Source organism: Hemitrygon akajei, chromosome 6, assembly GCF_048418815.1.
Source record: "Hemitrygon akajei chromosome 6, sHemAka1.3, whole genome shotgun sequence".
Classification (NCBI taxonomy): domain Eukaryota; kingdom Metazoa; phylum Chordata; class Chondrichthyes; order Myliobatiformes; family Dasyatidae; genus Hemitrygon; species Hemitrygon akajei.
This window is the reverse complement of record NC_133129.1, coordinates 123,808,615-123,829,924: the sequence shown is the minus strand read 5'-3', so window position 1 is coordinate 123,829,924 and position 21,310 is coordinate 123,808,615. Positions and strand designations below refer to the sequence as shown.

At 41.5% G+C, this 21,310-nt stretch overlaps 1 protein-coding gene across 3 annotated transcripts in view; it reads right to left on the bottom strand.

Annotated features, from left to right (window-relative positions):
- The window catches only part of dgkza (diacylglycerol kinase, zeta a), a 463,144-nt gene that overhangs the window by 208,721 nt on the left and 233,113 nt on the right, over positions 1–21,310 (bottom strand). For all 3 annotated transcript variants that reach the window (XM_073049180.1, XM_073049179.1, XM_073049178.1), the window contains 8 exons: positions 15,354–15,467; positions 14,161–14,301; positions 11,014–11,092; positions 9,081–9,136; positions 7,846–7,908; positions 4,516–4,589; positions 3,291–3,402; positions 2,610–2,809 (listed from right to left, as the gene is read on the bottom strand). In XM_073049180.1, the coding sequence (XP_072905281.1) occupies positions 2,610–2,809; positions 3,291–3,402; positions 4,516–4,589; positions 7,846–7,908; positions 9,081–9,136; positions 11,014–11,092; positions 14,161–14,301; positions 15,354–15,467 (839 nt within the window). The remainder of the gene's footprint in view (positions 1–2,609; positions 2,810–3,290; positions 3,403–4,515; positions 4,590–7,845; positions 7,909–9,080; positions 9,137–11,013; positions 11,093–14,160; positions 14,302–15,353; positions 15,468–21,310) is intronic.

Below are 21,310 nucleotides of genomic sequence, written 5' to 3'. Positions count from 1 at the left end.
AGAGCATCATAAATTTGCAGTAAAACCACATGGATCTTTCTCCTCTTTGCACACAGACAAGACAAATGCATACACACAAGCACACACTGAGGAAACAAGCATGCACAAAGCAGCTACCTCCTTAAACATTTGTTCTTATTCAATCTTAATCTGCAATGTGTGTTACTCCAGGTCATTGTGTGAGTTGCAGCATTTGTTTCAATCAATTTCTGGCATTTAACAGCCAATCCATACCACTGACACATTTTTAAATGGCTTGGGTTGCACTTAATCATTTCCTTGTAAATAGTCGCCTCAAATTTAACCCTGTTAAATATTCAGAAACATCAATTATTAATTTCAATATGAAACTTATTCATCCACATAAAATACAACATTAATCTTCTCTCTAAAGATCTGAGATTTTTGTGACCAACTTAGGGTACGTTCACACAACACCGGATAAATCCATAACCGAAGCTTTTTCTCTTCGTTTTTACCCTCCGTCCACAATAAAATGGTGTTTTCGTCCCCCGAAACCGGAGCTTTTCAGAAACGCCTTCCAGGGTGGGTATTTTTGAAAACGTTGCTCGGGCAGATCAGCGTGGACAGGGTAACTGGAGACTTTTGAAAACGCTGTTGGATGGCAGCATGCTATTTCATTGTTTTCTTGAACGCAACCTAACAATTTCAGAACAGACGGCAACGAGACTGCAGCCAGAAGAGTTAGAAATGTACTCACCAAATACTTTGACCTATAACTTACTGAATAAATAAGTATACTGTACTCACTTTGCCCTGTTTTCTGTCCTTGCTCGTATGAAGGTGGTTTACCTATTTATGCAAGTACTTCTCTGACAATAGATGTGTAACAGCCTAATGTGACATTGTATGGAAATACAAGATAACACTGATGCAGACATGTTTTATATATTTAACAAGGAGCTTTATTAATGCAACAGAGTTAGTCAGTTTTTCAATGTTTGTCGTCAGCCTGGTCAATCTGTCCGTGAACTCCCTGTCGGTTGCCTCCAAACGCTCCAGTATTTGTTTTTTTACTGTAAGTCCTCCTGCGCGAGAGCCAACAATTGCCCGTCGTTTAAGTTTTTCTAGTCTGTAACTGAACAAACACACATCGTCTTTCACGGCAAGATTCGACACCAAACATGCCGTTTGTTTTTGGTAGATGTGTCCTGTGCATGCGTAGTAGAAGGAGATTTGATGAAATCTCCGTTTCAATGTGGATAGAGATATTTTTTTAAAACGCATAGTGTGGATGCCTATCGTTTTTACACGAAACCGGCGTTTTCAAAATTATCCGGTCTAGTGTGGATGTAGCCTTACATTCACAAAAGAGCAGCTTCATCAATAAATAAGGTGCAATATGGTCCACCCTTCCAGTAATGGTGTGAAATGGTGATCATCAGTAATGATTGTCACATCACTAATCCTAACAAATACTCTTGTGAGAAAATCAAGTCACAACCCTTTCCGTCAACTCACACCTAGTTACTATGCTACCTGATTACATTCAGACTCTTCATACTGGTCACGGTGTTGTCCGTCCTGGCTAAAACTGGACTTAAAAGGAAAACCCTGCACATGGTCTTAGCTGCAGGACTTGTGTTATACATTAGCTATCTAACATCCAAGCAGCCACTTACTTTTAGGAAGATTCTCAACAGGACTAATTCCTAGAAAATGGAAATCAGATCTCTGTCATCCCACTGTAACAACAAACATTTGTGACTGCCAGGGAATTGACTTTGGATATGGCAAGCCAGAAGCTGCAATGTTTTTAATGATCCATAGATCTACTGATCGAAGCTGAAATCCCAATAAAACCTGTCGCTTGTAATTTAAATCCAAATTCCAAATGAATACTCCCTTAGCGTGTGAGTGCTCTGAACACATATTCTGCAAAGCATGGCGTTCTGCAGTATTCTATTATGCACACAGTTCTGCAATGAATGAACTTCTTGTACCATCTCTAAAATATGACACCAGACAGAACTGCAGCATTCAAGAAACCTAATAATTAGAGGATCATCATCACGTGCCCTGTTGTAGGACCATGATCGTTCTTGGCAAATTTTTCTACAAAAATGGTTTGCCATTGGCTTATTCTGGGCAGTGCTTTTACAAAACAGGTGAGCCCAGCCAGAGATCATTTAGCCAGGACTTCTGTTAGGCACCAGCTGCTCATACAACCGTCCACCACCTGCTCTCATGGCTTCACCTGACCCTGATCTGAGGGCTAAACAGGAACAACACCTTGCCCAAGGGTGACCTGCAGACTAGCAGAGAGAAGCAGCACCTTACACCTCCCTTTGGTAGAGACGCATCTTCACCCCACCATCCCACATTAGAGGATGAGGTTCTTAACATCTGGTGGCTCCCATAACTGTGGTGACAGAAAAAGACCTTTTGGATCCATAAGCCTAATCCTTTCTTACTTATTGTAACAATATTGCTTCACTGAAAAATCCATGTAAAATGTATCACGTACAAGAACAAAATCAGTTAAGAGGAGAAAGTCAGGAGCTCTGGGCTCCCTGGTAACCACAGATATCACTTGTTTTTTTTTTATAAGTTCAAAGCAGCTTCCCAAATGGTTAATCAGTACTTACTCGTTGAGCAGGGGAATGGACGTCCTCCTTTTGGTCTTCTGTACCATGTTGGCCTGGTTCCGCAATGAGATCCGAATGATGGATGGCGCGAGCTTGCACGGCTCCCCGTCGACCTGCACTGGAATCGACTTGTACGTCGTTAGCGTCACTTCACGGCACTGGTTGAGACGCTCCCCATGTCCACCAACTTGCAGAGCAGCCTTGGTTGCAACGAAGAATGAGAGAAGCCAATTCAATGCAAAGACAAAATGCCGACATAAGCATCAAGCTTCACTTTCCTTGACCAGAGGCTGCATTCGCCCTCAGGGCCTCGGGCAGAGCATTGGGACAATTTCAGAACAAGCAGCTAGCCCTCAAGCTAGGAATTTACTGTCAGGCAGAGTGGAGATGCTCATAAGACAACTGGGATTCGGAACAATTCAGAGCAAGTAGTAAATGTAAAACCCATGATCGTACAAACGCTAAAACTTTTCCACGTGTAACACTAAAATGAAGCAAAGGTAGATAGAATTGAGTTGCAGATTAATTCTGACCTAACAGAATGATGCGGAAAGCATGAATGGCTGAACAGCTGTTTCCAATGCTAGTTTTTAAATAGTAAACACAACTGAAGGCAAAAATACCATTTTGAACTACAGTTAGCGCAGACAGATCCAAAAACTCAAGGCAACAGAAACATACCAAAGATGTCATTGTGAAGCCAATCACCTCGATACACCCATCATCATGTCGTTGTGGCTCAAAATCATGATGTTCACCTGGATTTCCCCATGGCACAGTGCCAGCACAGTACCTGCAACGTTTTAAATAAAAATGCAAGTTTTACAGTTGTATGGCCAATCACTGCCTTTGGGTCTATCCTCAATCTTGAGCAAGGCATCAGCAGGGCCATTCTGAGACAAGAAGATTTTGTCAAGACTACTTGACTCCAAACCAAATTACAGTCTTGTAATTTATGCACAATACAGCTTGGATTCTGGCAATAAAGAAGAAATGAGTCACTGCATTTGATATCAAGGAAACGTTTGACCAAGTCTCGCACCAAGATAAAAACAGTCAATGAAAATTACATGGAACCCTCTCCCCTTATTGGTCAGACTTCAAAGGAGGCCATACTTGTTGATTACCAACTACTGTATCTCACAGAGTCATATAGCTCAGCAAAAGGCCCTTCAGCCCATCTCATCCATGCTGAACATCAAGCATCTATGTGGACTAATTCCAATAACAGAAGGTTCCCATAATAGAAGGTTTGTAGCCTTCTATACTTAGACAATTCAAGTGCTTGCCCGAATATTTTTGAAACGCTGCAAGAGGCACTGTCTCCACCAACTTGGGCAGTGCATTTTGGATGCACTTCTCTTTTTTTATAAACAGATGAGAAGTGCTCATTTAATCCTACTTTGTCTGGCTCTGTATAGATATGGCTATTTTGGTTCCCAAGAGTGTGCACTCTTTCCCTGGTTATCCTCTTGCTCTTAACATTCTTACAACATACTGAGGATCACCTTAATCGTGCTCACCAGTGTTGTTTTGTCGTTCCTATTCACTCAGCTAATTTGTTTTTATTACCCACCTATATTTTCTATATCTCTATACACGCCATATGTTCTTTTTAAAAAAAATCCAGCCCTTAATATCCGAGGACTTCCTACCCTGCTAAAAGGAGCCCTTCCAATGATCAAAGCTCATGGGATAGTGAACCTCAAAAAATGACTAGGCTAATTATTCACCAAGTCTGGGTCAGGCTTGAATATAGGTTCAATGCTCAGAGTGAGAGGGCAAAAGAGACTTTTCAAACTGGGGACGAAGTATCTAAGCATCCCCTGATTCACTGACACTAGGGTGTGACTGAAACACAAGGCAAGTTAACGCAGTGGAGATTAGGGATCAAGAGAAACCTCACCTTGGAATGTTCAGGAAGACAATGCACTGTAGTTTTAAATCCTGAATTTTTGATGTCAGGTCCGTCCCATCACACTGTTGAGAACAAAGAACAGGAGAATTGTGAGGTTTACAAACCCATTCAGAGACCCACAGCATTTTCTATGTGATTAATCTAAATGGATTACTACAGAGGCTTCAGTTAGGAATATTTAATGGCCCAAACAGCAAAATTACTAACTAGCAGTGTCAACACAAAAATAATAATGCTATCTTCACTAACTACTGGTCATACCTCAATGCTCCGACAGGTTAACTGCTGTCATAATTAATGTTAATCACAATCATGAATAAAATACAACTTAAACACATAAATAAAATACATTTTTAAAAAATCACATCATTTTCAATGAGAGCAGCCCCTATCAATCCACATACCAGACTTAAAAAAAGTTTTTGTGTGCTTTGAACTAGAGGGTACCTCTGAATTTCTTTAACAAATTTATTAACAGTCTTGGGATATGGGTGGCAGACAGAAGAGATGAGGAGTATGTATTTAAATTAGTAGAATATGAACAGAGCTGCACTAATGATTTAGTTTTCCACACTCACACTCTAAAGAATTATAAATTTGCTTGCTGACAATGGTGAGATAAGTGATCAAAAATATTTAAGATCAACGTGAGAGGTTTCTTTATGCTGGGCATTGTACATCTTTGCCATTCTCAACATAGGTCTACAACTACACATGATGTTGAGGACACTTTAGGCTGACTTTGATAGAATTCTGGTTAATAAGAGAATTGCGGCCATACCCACCCATGGGAAAAGCTTCGGGAGTAAACCCCGAGGAAGAAATCCGGAGCCGGGGTCCCTAAGGCAGTTTGATGTTGTTTACAACTTCACTCTGGCAACCTCTGCGATGACACTGGTGCCAAGCTGTATCGGCACTTGCCCTTCCCTTAGACGACATCAGTGACGTGGAGAGGGGAACCCCCTGAATGGGCAACAGCCGGTTCTTCAAACCTTCCCACCCAGGATGCGCCCTGGAAAGGACACAATCCTGACCTGTGTGGTGCCGAATTTTGGGTGTGACCTGGTAAGGACAGGACCCTTCTCATTAACGGTGGAGCACAGGAATATTAAGGCACAGAGAGGCTTCAGTGTACATGTCCAAGCATCTCCACAAGTGGCAACACGAGTAGGTTCGGTGAAGAAAGAAGTCAAGATATACAGAGTATAAGAGTGAGGAATATTGTTGAGACAACATGATAAACTATTGGTTAGGCCACAACTGGAATACTTTGTGCAATTCGAGATACCAGATGACAGGAAGGACCTGATGATACTGGAGTGGGTGCAGGATGTTGTGGGGGGTGATGGAACACTTTAGTAATGAGGAGGGTCTAGATAAATTGGGTATGTTTTCCTTGGAGCAAGGATATTGACGGGAGGATCTAACCAAGGTATATAAAATTATGATAGGGTAGATATTTTAAAAAATGGAACTTCATGGTAGTGGTATCAAAGAGCAGAGGGCATTGGTTTAAATGAGGAGCAGGAGGTTTACAGAGGATCCCCTCACACACTGTGCAGTTTCAATCTGAAACAGACTGCCTGAGAAGGTGATGGAGGCAAAACATAAGCAGTATCTGGACAGGAATCCACAGATAGTAAATGGTATTAGTTTAGATGGGTACTTAATTGTCAGAATAAGCATGGTAGACCAAATGGCCTGTTTACATACTGGATGAGCACAACTTAAAATAAATAGGCAAATCTATGACAGAGAGATTTTAATGTGGGAAAGTGTATGGCTATCCACTCTGCATCCATAAAGCTTGGAGCAGAATAATTCAGAGAAATTGCTAGGAGATGAAAGTTAGAAATATTTAATAACTCAAATAGAGCAAGCATTAAATCATGCACAAAATATAATTTCAATAATGCTAGTCTTTATCTTATGGGGTTGACTGCACAGAAAACAACCACTGTAAAAATGCCTTCTGTTCCATCGACTGTTTTAAACCCCAACTACGTGATATTATAGTTATCCAGCCATTTACCAATGGATCACATACCCAAAGCCAAGTTATTAATTTATGTTGGGAAAGCACGTGCTTCAACACCAGCCACAGCAACTAAACTTGTGTATCTCCTCTCGGTCTGGTAAATAATCACATATCAGAACTCTTTTCTGTCCTTGAATGGAATTCTTACCCATACACAACAGCGTCTTTTATCCTCGCGGTTTCAATAATTCTGTCTTGTGGCAGTTTATCAACCGCCACTCACCTCACCTCACCTTCCTCTCATTGAGAAACTTCACCAGTTTCATTATTGTCTTTCAATTTGCCTTTTGCTGGCTTCCATTAACTAATCCATCCTTGTTGAAGTGACTGTTGCTTTACCCTGGTTCACTGTTTCTAGAGGTTCTCCCTTCCAGCATTAAACTCGCAGGCAGTAATTACTGGGTTTATGTTAACTCAGCTTTAACTGAGCCAAGGAGCAATTTGTAATTCTCCTGCCCTCTCACAGTAAATCTGTATCTTTTGATGACTACAATCATTGTGGCTACTTCAAATACAACCAGCCTTTGAGGATCTCCTCTTCATCAAATTTTAACTCATCCAGCATCTAATCTATCTTTTTGTACACTTTGGACAATCTCTTCTTCCTTGAAGAAATTACACCACGTAGTCAGGTAGTACCTCAATGGTACCCTGCATCTCAATGCCATCTTCCGTTTGCTCCCTTTATTTCCTTACCAGTAGGAGAATTCATAGTCTCTTTTTCATATTCTCAATGTTCCCATATTTCATCTTTCACATTCAATTCCCTTCTGAGCGAGTCCTTAATGCCAAAACGATTTGAGTCTAATACCATGTGGCATTAGTGTTAAAGCTAGAGTTAGATTGTTTAAAGGTGACATTCAAAAGCATTTCTTGCCACAAAGTACAACGAGTTCCTTTTCCCAAGAGTTTCTAAGGCCAGATAAGGTATACATCAAACTTCAATTAATTAAATGACAGAACAGGCTCAAAAGGATGAATGACTTACTTCTGTCAAAGAACAGAACACTGTGAGAGTCTATGACAAGTGTCCTCAGAGTTTTCTGGGAATGTGATATATATATATATATATATATATATATATAGATCCTCGTACATTACTGGAATAATGACAGATCACTGAGATGTGATATGAATCCTAGAAGATTGCTGGGGATGGGCAGACTTCCTTGCAGGTTACATACACTCCCAGAGAATTAAAGAGGTGAAACAAGATTATCCAGAATACCGGAGTATAGTTCACAGCCTTGTGTTCTCCGAGCAAAATTCCATGTACTTACCACCACTTTAATATGCTTGGCTAAATCCTTGGAGCTTCCTGTTAAGAAATCTGAAACTGCTGTCTAAATAACAGAAGAGAGAATGACAAAGTTATACGGCTGAGCCACAGCAGAAGAGAAAATAGCAGCTAGAGCTTCGTTCAGACGATCAAGGATAAATCTTTGCAGCCCGTATTAACAATACATTCAAGATGTATTTGCTCTTCCTTCAACCACTGTATCTAGAGTTCATATAGATTCCTGGAAAACAATCCCACTCCTACATCTAAACCAACGCCATTTCAGAGATTCAGTGAAGTGGCCCAGAATGGGATGACCTCTGCCTTGGTGGCACTATACTGGGACCCACTCCCAATGACAATTCTCCAGGCTTAATGGCCTGACAAGCTTTATGCATGTTACAATGACACTGAGAATATGAACACTGTTATCAGGGAGGCTGTCAATCATCATATGACCATGATTGTTCTTGGCAGATTTTTCTACAGAAGTGGTTTGCCATTGCCTTCTTCTGGGGAGTGCCTTTACAAGACGGGTGACCCCAGTCACTATCAACACTCTTCAGTGATTGTCTGCCGGGCATCAGAATTTGTGATAAGCACCAGCTGCTCAAACAACCATCCACCACCTGCTCCTATGGTTTCATGAGATCCTGATCCGGGGGGGGGCTAAGCAGGTGCTACACCTTGCCCAAGGGTGACCTGCAGGTTAGCAGACAGAAGGTTAGCACCTCCTTTGGTCGAGACGTATCTCCACCCTATCACCAAGAGAAAATCTGCAGATGCTGTAAATCCGAGCAGCACACCACCCATGGCTATTGGCATATGCTGTAATTAAAATCTCCATCATCCCTCCCCATTTATCACACTTCAACCAACAAGTGCCATTCTTTTCCAACCAAAGTTGATCTGCACCCATCTACTTCTTCTGTCAGTGGCATTGTTGCTGGGTAGGGCTACAATGAGAAACACAGTGACATGCTTAGTTTAAATTGGAGAAACTCAGCACTGGTACCCGGAAAGAAACTGTTGAAGTTTCAGGCCAAAACCCTGCATTAGGACTTTGCTCCCATCAATGCTACTCAACCCACTGAGTTCTTTCCACTGTGTGTTGCCCCAGAGTCTAGTATCTCCAGTCTCTTGTGTCTCTGTTTGATTTAAATAGCTGGAAGTGTACATCTTATTGCTGCAAATTCAACAGTCACTGGCCTACGTTGAGCTATTCTTGTCACTTACCCCAGCGTAGAACATCTTATTCCAAAATCGACTGCTAAATTTCTCTGGTTTAGCCTCTGAAACAGGAAATCAAGCATCAGTGACATCTAACAATAAAAATGATCAGATTCATCATTTCCTCTTTATAAGCATGTGCATGACCAATCAGTAATTCAGGATAAAAATAAATATTGTTCTTTTAAAAATAAAAGCCAGAATCAATTCTGTTTTGAAATTGAGGCTGTCTAATTATTTGACTTTAAACTGAGATCTATAGTCAAAACTCTTTCAAGACAATTTCTAAGCTTCAGTTCCAAAAACTGCTATTAAGACCAGAAGACATAGTAGGGGCAGAATTAGTCCACTCAGCACAGAGTCTGCTCTGCCGTTCCATCATGGCTGATCTATTTATCCCTCCCAACCCCATTCTCCTACCTTCTCCCCATCACCTTATTCTTTGAATTAACAAAGTAAAGTTAACATAACTTTGACATCAAATATGGTGTGTTGTGTGCGTGATCTCCCAACCCATAGGTGTGAAGATCTCATCAAAACAAGGGCAGCAATCAGCTCTATTCTACTGTCACTTCCAAAGTTCCATGTTGTTCACAGGTCAAAACGTCAGTACAAGTTGGACAATACTGCCAATGGAAACAATGACTACTTAACAACTAAAATAGAGCAGAGATCTCAGATCAACGTATCAATCAGCAGCAAATCAAAGCAACTGGACTTGCTGTTCTGTCTAGAAGACGTTTCGCCACTCATCCCAGAGGCTTCTTCAGTACTGATCCATGCTGGGTAGTTTCCAGTTTATAAACTCTGTGAGTTGTTTAAAGGTATAGCAATCACAAGATGGTCGCTAAGAGTCGTAGAGGTAATGAGAGTCATTCGTCTTATCTTTGCATGAATAGAGGTGTGAACTGTTGTGGAGATGTTGGGGTAGAGATGTTAGGATTGTATTGTAAATAGCTGATGTATTCTGTGAAGGTTTGCACCTCATGGATTGACAGCCATGAATACCTTCCTTGAACTCAATGCAGTCCTAACATCTCTACACCAGCGTCTCCACAATAGTTCGCACCTTCATTCATGCAAAGGTAAGACTAAAGGCCTCAAAGCTCTCTCTGGACACCAGACCAAACCAGTTCCCTTCCATCACCATTCTCCTCCAACTAGCAGAACTTGTCCTCATTCTAAATAATTTCTCCTTTGGCTCTTCCCACTTTCTTCAAACAAAAGGGTGTAGCCATGGGCACTCGCATGGGCCCCAGCTATGCCTGCCTGCTGGTCGGCTACGTGGAACAGTTTATGTTCCAAGCCTACACTGGTGACCATCCCACACTTTTCCTATGCTACATCAACGACTGCATTGGTGCTGCTTCCTGCACCCATGCTGAACTCATCAACTTCATCCAATTTGCCTCCATCTTCCACCCTCCCCTCAAATTTACTCAGTCCATTTCCAACATCTCCCTTCCCTTTCTTGATCTCACTGTCTCTATCTCTGAAGACGGCTTACCCACCGATGTTCATTATAAACCCACGGACTCTCACAGCTACCTGGACTATACCTCTTCCCACCCTGTTATCTGTAAAAACACCATCCCTTCGCTCAATTCCTGTCCTGGCTGTTCATTCTAGAATGAAGGAGATGTCCCCCTTTTTCAAAGAAAGTGGATTCCCTTCCTCCACCATCAACATTGCCCTCAACCACATCTCTTTCATTTCATGCACGCCAGCTCTTACCCCATCCTCCCGCCACTCTACCAGGAATAGGGTTTTGTCTTGTCCTCACCTACCACCCCACCAGCCTCTGCATCCAGCACATAATTCTCCGTAACTTCCGTCATCTCCAACAGGATCTCACCACCAAACACATCGGGAGACTATTACGGGAACAAATTAAGCTCCATCTCTGGGGTTCCAAGGAACAGCTCCTATGTCAACCTACCTCTGGACTCGTGAAACTCGAGAGTCACATGTGCATCAAAGCCAAGGCTAAAGTAGTTGTTAAAAACATCCAGTGGAAGCTGTGAAGAAAGAGAAATTTATCTTCATGAAAATCTGCGTCACCGTGAACAGAAATCTTTCCGATGGACCATCAGGAGGGCAATGCATGGAGAACATAACATTATGTAGGAATAAAGCAGCACTGGTAGCAAATGCTTCAATGTGGTATGTTCATTGTTCATAATGTTCATACCACATTAGGTAGGTTAAATGAATGACCCACAGGAAGAGTTTTCTAGATACAGGATCAGGTTGACACTATGCTTTGAAACCTGTTCCTACAGAAAACAACTTACAGAACCAACCTGCTCATGCAGAGAAGAGCACGTGCCAGCAACAGTGCCCATTATGCATCCTGGATGACTGCAAGTCTATCCTAACAAACAAGATAGAGACTCTGGGAACAGTACAAATAAGGCTGAAAAAAAATTTAAGGGCTGTAACTACCAGGGAAAGCTAAACAGGATGCCCTTTGTTCTCAAAGAAAGGACAAGAGGGTCCCTGTTTGAGGTCTTTAAAATACAAAGTATTCTACAGAGAGATGGTCATTAACCAGGGCTCAATGAGAAGAGTTAGTTAAAGGGTTGCATTGCAGTGAAGCGTGTGGTGACAACTTCTGTGGGTGGAGAAGCATGAAAGACACACCAAAGCAAGATGAGCAAAGGGGTCTTTCATAAGAATAAGGATGTGGAAATGCTCAAAGTTTGCAGGCTATAGTATAACTGGAAATGAGTCGGGCATATCAAGAGGCAGAGTCATTAAACACTTGCGATACAGCCAAGGGAAGAAGCATCACAGTTGATAGTGTTCCAAGAGGAGAGTTATTGGGGAATGAGAGTTGTTGGAAGTGCAGTTAGTGTCAATGAGGTAAGAACTGAGATGAGCTTTACTGTAACCGATGTTACTCTGACAATTTTCCCTAAAATTCAAATATATACCATCATTTTTCAACATTCTACAGCTTAAAATCAATTTTATGATTTTACACTATATGATAAAAAGAACATTTCTTGGACATTTCACACAAATGTGAAAATTCAACTGGGTACTTACCAGTGTGAATCGCCCTTACACCCAATGATGTTAAGTTTGCATCTATATTGTTCTGGATTATATCATTCCCCAACAACTCTCCTCTTGAAGCACTGTAATTTGGCTTGGGAGTTCCCATCACTGGGCACATCCAGGACAATTTGCTCTTCACAAATTATCATCTGTCAACAGTGCACTGCACTAACCTCCCACTGACTGATTCCTGGTACAACAGAACTAATATAACAGAGATTGGGATGACTTGTCTTATATTTGTGTATCTCTCGGTTCAGCTAGAGGCTAGATATAGGGGATGATAGCCCTTGGCCTGGCTAAAGAAGTCTCGTTTGGGTGGATGCTGCACAATGTGTCCCCTGTTACAAATCAGTACCATGAAATAACAAACAGCACACAATATGCAATTAAATGATTGAGCTTTATAATTCTTAATTTGACTATATGGTTAGTAAAGAGACAACACAAAAAAGTGCCCATTCTCATGAAACATTCCAACGCGCAACGTTGGAGCTCACTGATAAGGCCGTTTGTCCAGCTCTGACCTCCTCCGATCGTCGCTAACCTTCAGACCTTCACTCCAAGTCCACTCCGTCCAACAGTCTACCAGCTCTCTCCATTCGCGTTTTCTCTCCTCATCTCTCCCCAGCAAAAGACTGCGAATTCCCGGCTCCCAGACACACAAGAAAGAACAACATCCCGCTCATTGGCTAACGTGCCCCGTTATCTCTAGTCATAACCCAAACATTGCTGCTACAAAGAAACCATTACCTTAGCAGTGAAACCTTACAGCGTGTTACATTTGTTAGAGTTTAGAAGAGTATGAGGGGACCTCATTGACACTTACCAAATCCTAATGTAGCTGAACAGACTAGATACTGGAAGTTTGTTCCTGACAGTGGAGGAATTTCAAAAAACTAGGAATCACACCCAGGTGAGATACCCAGACACTAGGCGAGTCATTTAAGTTGGAAATGAGGAAAGACTTTTTTTGCCAAAGAGTTGTGAACATCAAAGTTCAAAGTACATTTATCATCAAAGTACATATTCTATTTACAACCTTGAGGTTCATTTTCTTGCAGGTAGCCTCCAAACAAAGCGACGCAATAGAATTCATTAAAAAAAACCCCGCACAATACCGTCAAACACTCAATGTGTGGGGGGAAAAGAACAAATTGTGCAAACGATGATAAAAGTAAACAAGTAACAGAGAGAACGTGGAAGTCAATCTACAGCTACAGAGCCAGCTCAGTGCAGAGACCGTTCAGAAACTTGTGGATTTCTCTAAAATGAGAGGCAATTGAGACAAAGCCATCAGATTTACTCAAGGAGTTAACTATAGTTCCAAAGGCTAATGAGATTGGGAATGTGGACAGAGCCAAAACAGAGTACTGGATTTGAATGATTAACTGTTATCACATTGAATTTTGAGAGCAGCTGAGAAAGTCTAATTGGTCACATCCTCGTTTCAATATCCTTAGCAACTCCCACCCCATCCTACCTCTCTAGTTCACCCAATCTGCAAACCGCCCTATTGAAAATGCTGTTCCAAATCACCACCCTTGATAAAGGTCCCTGATTCAACCCGCCAGCTGCTGCTCCAAATCCATTCCTCACCAAATCCCAAATGACTTGCAGAGATTCACTAACCCCCCACTCTGCCCCCAGCCATGACACAAGCTACCTGGGTAAAGAGTTAGTGACACTCCCCAGACGCCAGCCTCTGACACGTTCAGAAAAGCTGCAATGCCCAGTCACCTTCTTAGATGTTTGACTACTCATCCTTTAGGTTTTACTGCACCTTAACCATAAAGGTGGACTAACCATACGTTACAAGTAGCGCCGTTTGAGGAAGATATTTTATAAACACCGCTTTCTACAGAGCTGCAACTGCAAAAGGTCAAGAATTATAATGTGGCAAATGGCGAAAAGAGTAAGCTGTCAGCTATCCGGTGCTCATAATTGTCACTGAGCACACAGTGAATCCACTACCTCTGTGGCAGCCCCAAACACACAACAGCTGGGACCTTCATCGACTGACCTTTTCAGCTGCTGTTTCATCGCGCTCATCTGGAACTGCGTCGGTGTTTCTTTCCACACACAGATTCCATCGGTCTAACTGCACAATGTTTCCATCTTCCACGTGGGACAGGATCTTGGAAACTGGCTCATCTGTATATCCCTGTATCCATGACACAAAATGATTATGATGCACAGTTGAACATTTCTTTCTGTAACCTTCAATCTGAGATAGAAATAGATATTGGTATTAATGAAATCTTCTTGCCTGTGTAAAGGGGAATCCAGTAACTTAACAAGGAAGGTTAATTATATTTTCTCACCCCCATATGCCAATGAGTTTTTCCTTCTTCAGCAATGGTCACCACTAAACATTACTTGGAACAAACAGCTCAATGCCAGACAGTCGTCAGAGCTCAGGAAATGATTATTATTGGATGAGTACCAGGAACTACTAACTTGGAAACAAGTGGTTGAAACCTACCCTGAAGGAGAAGTTTAAATTCATGAATTTAAAATAATCTGGCATCAAAAGTTACTATTAGACATCATGGATCTACCAGACTGTTATAAACCCACAGCTAAGTCACTAATTAAGGGCAGAAAATGGGATATCCTCACGCATTCTAACCCATTCAAGATTCCACACCCACAGAAGCATGACTGATTCCTAACTGCTCTCTGAAATGAACAAGCCACCCAGTTGAGGAGACAGCAGGGGCTGATGATAAATGTTAACCTAAACAGTGACATTCACATCCTCTGAAAGAAGAGAACAAGTAGCTTAGTAATTAGTTTGGACCAACTTTACATTGAGATACCCCAACAGAAGTTCAGCTCATTTATGCTGTTCTTGCAAGTGTTTTCCTGCCTAGATAACGACTCTCAGAAACCCTGTGGCATGCAAAAGGGAGGGTCCAGCTGGGACTCTGCAGATAACATCTGACAATGTCATTGGAGCTTAGAGTTAAACTTTATGATGTGAATGGATGCAACCACAAATAAATTTAAGAGAACTAAACAGCTCCAGAAATAACTAAACAGTCTGTACTGAATGGCAGAAAATGTACAAAAACAAGCAACTTTATCCAGGCAAAGCAAAACAAACTATGGTTACACAAATAAAGGAAATGGCAGAGCAGTAATCAAATATTTCTCATAATTCAGTTTACTAAAATACTCATTCAACCTCCATGCTACCGTTATCTCACTTACCCCACCCCAATTTAGGGTCCTGGCAAGATCATTCCCTGTTCCCAGAGGAAGTACAGCAACAGGAGGGGAAGGGTTGAGCTGCAACTGATCCAAAATGGAAAGAATCCAACCCACCTGTGAGAAAAGGGAAATTCATTTTAAGTGAAGCATCCACCTGGCCATTTACCACGTTTGCAGGATCAGTGGATTGTTTTAACTCTGGCTCAATCATTGTAATCCCTGCATTCATTTACTCAAGATTTGTACTATTCATTATGAGGTGGTAGGTCATCCACGATGACGCACACAAGAGTTTTGTTGCTGAGAACAGTAAGCCAATTTCTATAAAAAAAAGATTTCTATTCAACATAGGAAATGCCTGTTTTCTGTAGTTATCCACATCGCATTGTTCTTTATACACTCTTTTTTTAAAACTACAGAAAAGATGTTTCTAAATTACGTAGAAATATAATTCTCTACATAATTATTTCATTTCATTGTATAATCACCTTAACACTAACCATAATTAAAACCAGCGCAATATAAACTGCATCCAACTATTAACGAATACGATTAAATATTGTTTTATTATTATAGCCAGCTTGAAAAAATGCTTCAGAAGTACATGTAGCATTTACATAAAGTCAGATTTTTCTAAGTCAGGCCAGCTGTAATGTAGGGAATCTCTGTATTTAGCTGAGATCTGAAGCAAGCTTTCAGTAGCATTCCCTGTGTTGGCGAATGTATCCCACATGATCAAAAAGTATTGAGCATGACTTCTTTAATAGGGAAGGGAGCATAGTCACTCTAATTCGATAAAGTGGACAGATACTGCATTTATATAACATCTCGCGGGCTCCGGTCATCCTAAACCAATCAATGCAAGTCTGTTTTTTAAAAAGAAGTTTGGCAAACAACTTGTACCCAACAGACTTCCAGAAGCAGCGTCGAGATAATAAACAGATTTATGTAAAGTTCAAAAAGTGATAAATATGGGCCAAGATACCAGGGATAAAGTCTTTGTTCTTTTTTTTTTCATAGCCATTGAACCTTATACCTTCAACTCAGAGATAGAGCAAGGCCTTGGCTAATGCAGTGCTGCACAGCTTTTGCAAATTAAAATCCTAATTACTTCAGTATTATTCTGATGAGCCATTTTTTTTTGCAACTATGAAATGAACGTGGACGACTCAAGAGCTTGTTTCTATGCTCTCTCTCTCTCTCTCTCACTCTCACTGCCCCTCCCTTCTCCCCCGCCCCCCCATACAGTGATGCTGTTGTTTTGTGACACTTTTTAAAGGGACTGTTTGTAGAATCTACTTTCTGTTCAGATTGCTGCCAAATTCATCAACCTAGCAATGTTTCCTTATTTAAAAGGCAGGAAACTATGATGTAGTTCTGGGTTTGACAGCTTGAATTTGCCTGAAATAATTTTTAGCCCTTTTCAGACTTTCAGTCCATTTTAAAGCATCCTATTATCTACTTTAACATGGGAACACAAAATGGGCCAAATAGCCTTATTCTGCTCCTGTGTCTTATGATGTTAAATAGGTGCGGGCGTGGATATTCAAAATAGCTCTACCAATGTGATCATGCCGGCCTCAACCCCAATGATGATTCTCCATAACCCTCATATTTACAATCTTTTAAGTATTTATCTACTGGCCACCTTAGATACATCTAATGACCACCCTAAGGGACAGAAAATTTCAGAGATTCACTACTCTCAGAAGACATTCCTACACACTCGGTCTTAAGTGGCCATCGTTTTATTTTATCGCTATTCTCCTGTTTGTTACTCTCTCACGAGTGAAAACATCTCAACATTTACTGTCTTCAGCTCTGAGGATCTTAGTTGTTTGAATAAGGTCAGCCCCCATTCTCCTAAACTCTAAGGAACATAGAAACTTTCTAGACCCTCATAGTAGGGCAACTCTTTCATTTGAAATTCAAAGTAAATGTTATCAGAGTGCATATATGTCACCATACATAAGCAAGAAATTCATTTTCCTGTGGGTATATTCAGCAAATCTATAGAACTGTAACAGGATCAATGAAAGATCAGAGTGCAGAAGACAACAAACTGTGCAAATGTAAATATAAATAAATAACAATAAATAATGCGATAATGAGATAAAGAGTCCTTCAAGTGAAATCATTGACTGTGGGAACATTTCAATGATGGGGCAAGTGAGTGTAGTCCCCTTTTATTCAGGAGCCTGACGGTTGAGCGGTAATGACTGTTCTTGAACCTGATGGTGCGAGAGCTGAGGCTCTTGTACCTTCTACCTGATGGCAGCAATGAGAAGACAGCATGACCTGGGTGGTGGGGATCTCTGATGATGGATGCTGGTCTCCGACAACAGCTTTTCATGTAGACATGCTCAATGGATGGGAGGGCTTTACCTGTGTTGTAGGATTTTGTTCAAAATCCTTTGGTAGGTTTTCCATTCAAAAGCATTGGTGTTTCCATACCAGGATGTGATGCAGCCAGTCAATACACTCTCCACTACACATCTATAGAAGTTTGGCAAAGCTTTAGATGTCATGCCGATTATGTCCAGGAATTAGCCTAGTGAATCTCACTTGGATTGCCCCAAGTGTTACTATTTCCTTGATTTGGTAAGGAGATCAAATCTGTGCATCGTATTCCAGGTGTGGTCTCACCAACAATCTGCACAATACTAACTATACTTAAACTTCAAACCTTTTTCAATAAACGACAAAACGTCATTTGCCTATTTAACTACTTATCGTTCCTGCTTGCTAACACTTTGAGATCCAAGCACTGAAACATGTAGATCTCTTGATTCTCATTATAGTCCCACTCCATTTAGACAGTAAGTATGCAGTTTGATTTCTGACCAAAATGCATGAGCTCACACCTTCCCTCATTTAATCCATTTTCCAGGTTTTTCACTCAATCTATATCCTCGTGCAGAGTCACAATGGTTGCTACACAACATGCCCTTACACCTGTCTTCATACCATCAGCAAACTTAAGAACATACATATCATTCCTTCGTCCAGGTTACTAACACAAATAGAGGACATTTGAGGATGAGGCATCGATCCCTGGAGCACTCTACTGGATACCTCTTTCCAGCCTGATAGAGGCTGTTTCATCCTGCTCTCTGCTGTTTTTCAATGTGGTAGCCTGTTCTCAATCCATGCGAACACAATTCCTCCAATACCTTGAAGTATTAACTCGTAGCAGTGTCTCAAGTGGCACCTTGTCAAATGCCTTTGAAAATCTAAATACATTATTACAGCAACACCATCCCCTATACCTGTCACATCCACAAAGGATTCAAGCCAATTTGTCAAACATGATTTATCTTTCATAAAACCACATCGACCAGGATTGATTAGATTCAGCTTTTCTAAATGACTAATAATTTTCTCTGTTTATTAACACCAGCATCTTGCCAACAACAGAAGTTAAACTAATGGGCCTACAATTCCCACCTGAAGCAACACACACACAATGCTGGAGGAACTCAGCAGGCCAGGCAGCATCTATGGAAAAGAGTAAACAGCTGATGTTTTGGCCGGAGACTCTTCACCAGGACTGGAAATGAAAGGGAGAAGTCAGAGTAAGGCGGCCGGTGGGGGGTTGGGGGGGGGGGGGGACTGTGTGGGGGAGAGGAAGGAATACAAGGTGGTAGTTGATAGATGAAACCAGCAGCGGGAAAGAGAGGTGAATAAAGAGCTGGGAAGTTGATTGGTGAAAGAGATATAGGACTGGAGAAGGGGGGATCTGATAGGAGAGGACAGAAGACCATGGAAGAAAGGGAATGGGGAGAAGCACCAGAGGGAGGTGATGGGCAGGTAAGGAGATAAAGAGAGTGGGAAACAGGAATGGGGAATGGTGAAGGAGAGGGGAGGTGCAATTACCAGAAATTCAAGAAATCAATGTTAATTTCAATTCAATTTTACTCCCAATTCCAACATGTCAGTCCATGGCCTCCTCTACTGCCACAATAAGGTCACACTCAGGATGGAGGAATAATACCTTATACTCCATCTGGGTAGCCTCTAACCTGATGGCATGAACATCGATTTCTCGAACTTCTAGTAACTGATTCCCTGCTCCTCCTGACTGTTCCACATTCCTGTTTCAGATGCTCGGTCTGCACTAGGAGCTCAGTGTAGGAATGGATTTATGGAAGGTTGAAGAAACATCACAGATGGCAGGGTTAGGTAGCTTCAGCAAGGAATTGTCAAATCCTGATGCCTACACTCATCATGGGAGAGCAGAGTGAGGAGGGAGAAGAAGATTGGTGGAGGAACAGGAAGGTATGGCGGGGTTACATAACGAGAAAGAAAAGCTGGCCAGTGTCATGGATGTGGAAAGGGGCAGGACTAGAATGGGGTATATATACCCAAATGATTAGCTTAGTAATGCTTGGAACACCAAGAGAGCGCAAGAGATGTTGGAGTCGATGCATGGGGAATGGTTTACCTGGTGGAAATTATAATGATGACAACAATCTTCCTAAAGTTTAACCAGAGAAAAATTAGGTAAATTATTAGAAGGAGTACTAAGAGATAGGATCTACAAGTATCTAGATAGACAGGGACTTATTAGGGAGAGTCAACACGGCTTTGTGCGGGATAGGTCATGTTTAATTATTGGGGTTTTTCAAGGAGGTTACAAGGAAAGTGGATGAAAGGAAGGCAGTGGATGTTGTCGATATGGACTTCAGTAAGGCCTTTGACAAGGTCCCAGATGGGAGGTTAGTTAGGAAAATTCACTTGCTAGCTATACATGGTGAGGTAGTAAATTGGATTAGACATTGGCTCAATGGGAGAAGCCAGAGAGTGGTAGTGGAGGTTTGCTACTGAGTGGAGGCCTGTGACTAGTGGTGTGCCACAGGGATCAGTGCTGGGTCCATTGTTATTTGTCATCTATATCAATGATCTGGATGATAATGTGGTAAATTGGATCAGCAAATTTGTTGATGATACAAAGATTGGAGGTGTAGTGGACAGTGAGGAAGGTTTTCAAAGCTTGCAGAGGGATCTGGACCAGCTGGGAAAATGGGCTGAAAAATGGCAGATGGAGTTTAATACAGACAAGTGTGAAGTATTGCACTTTGGAAAGAAAAACCAAGGTAGAACATACAAGGTAAATGGTAGAGTACTGAGGAGTGCAGTAGAATAGAGGGATCTGGGAATACAGATACAAAATTCCCTAAAAGTAGTGTCACAGGTAGATAGGGTAGTAAAGAGAGCTTTTGGTCCATTAGCCTTTATAAATCAAAGTATTGAGTATAAGAGTTGGAATTGTAGTGGTGAGGTTGTATAAGGCATTGGTGAGGCCTAATTTGGAGTATTGTGTGCAGTTTGGGTCACCAAATTACAGGAAGGATAGTAATAAGGTTGAAAGACTGCAGAGAAGGTTTACAAGGATGTTGCCGGGACTTGAGAAACTGAGTTACAGAGAAAGGTTGAATAGGTTAGTACTTTATTCCCTGGAGCGTAGAAGAATGAAGGGAGAGTTGACAGAGGTATATAAAATTATGATGGGTATAGATAGAGTGAATGCAAGCAGGCTTTTTCCACTGAGGCTAGGGGAGAAAAAAAAACAGAGGACATGGGTTAAGGGTGAAGGGGGAAAAGTTTAAAGGGAACATGGGGGGGGGGGCTTCTTCACACAGAGAGTGGTGGAAGTGTGGAATGAGCTGCCAGATGAAGTGGTAAATGTGGGCGCACTTTTAACATTTAAGAAAAACTTGGACAGGTACATGAATGAGAGGTGTATGGAGGGATATGGTCCAGATGCAGGTCAGTGGGACTAGGCAGAAAAATGGCTCGGCACAGCCAAGAAGGGCCAAAAGGCCTGTTTCGGTGCTGTAATGTTCCATGGTTCTATGGAAACACAAAAAGTAAGTGCATTGGCAATGCCGCAACAATCACTTAATGATCCTGGAACCAACACCAAATGCAAATACTGTGAACTGAATCACAGGAAT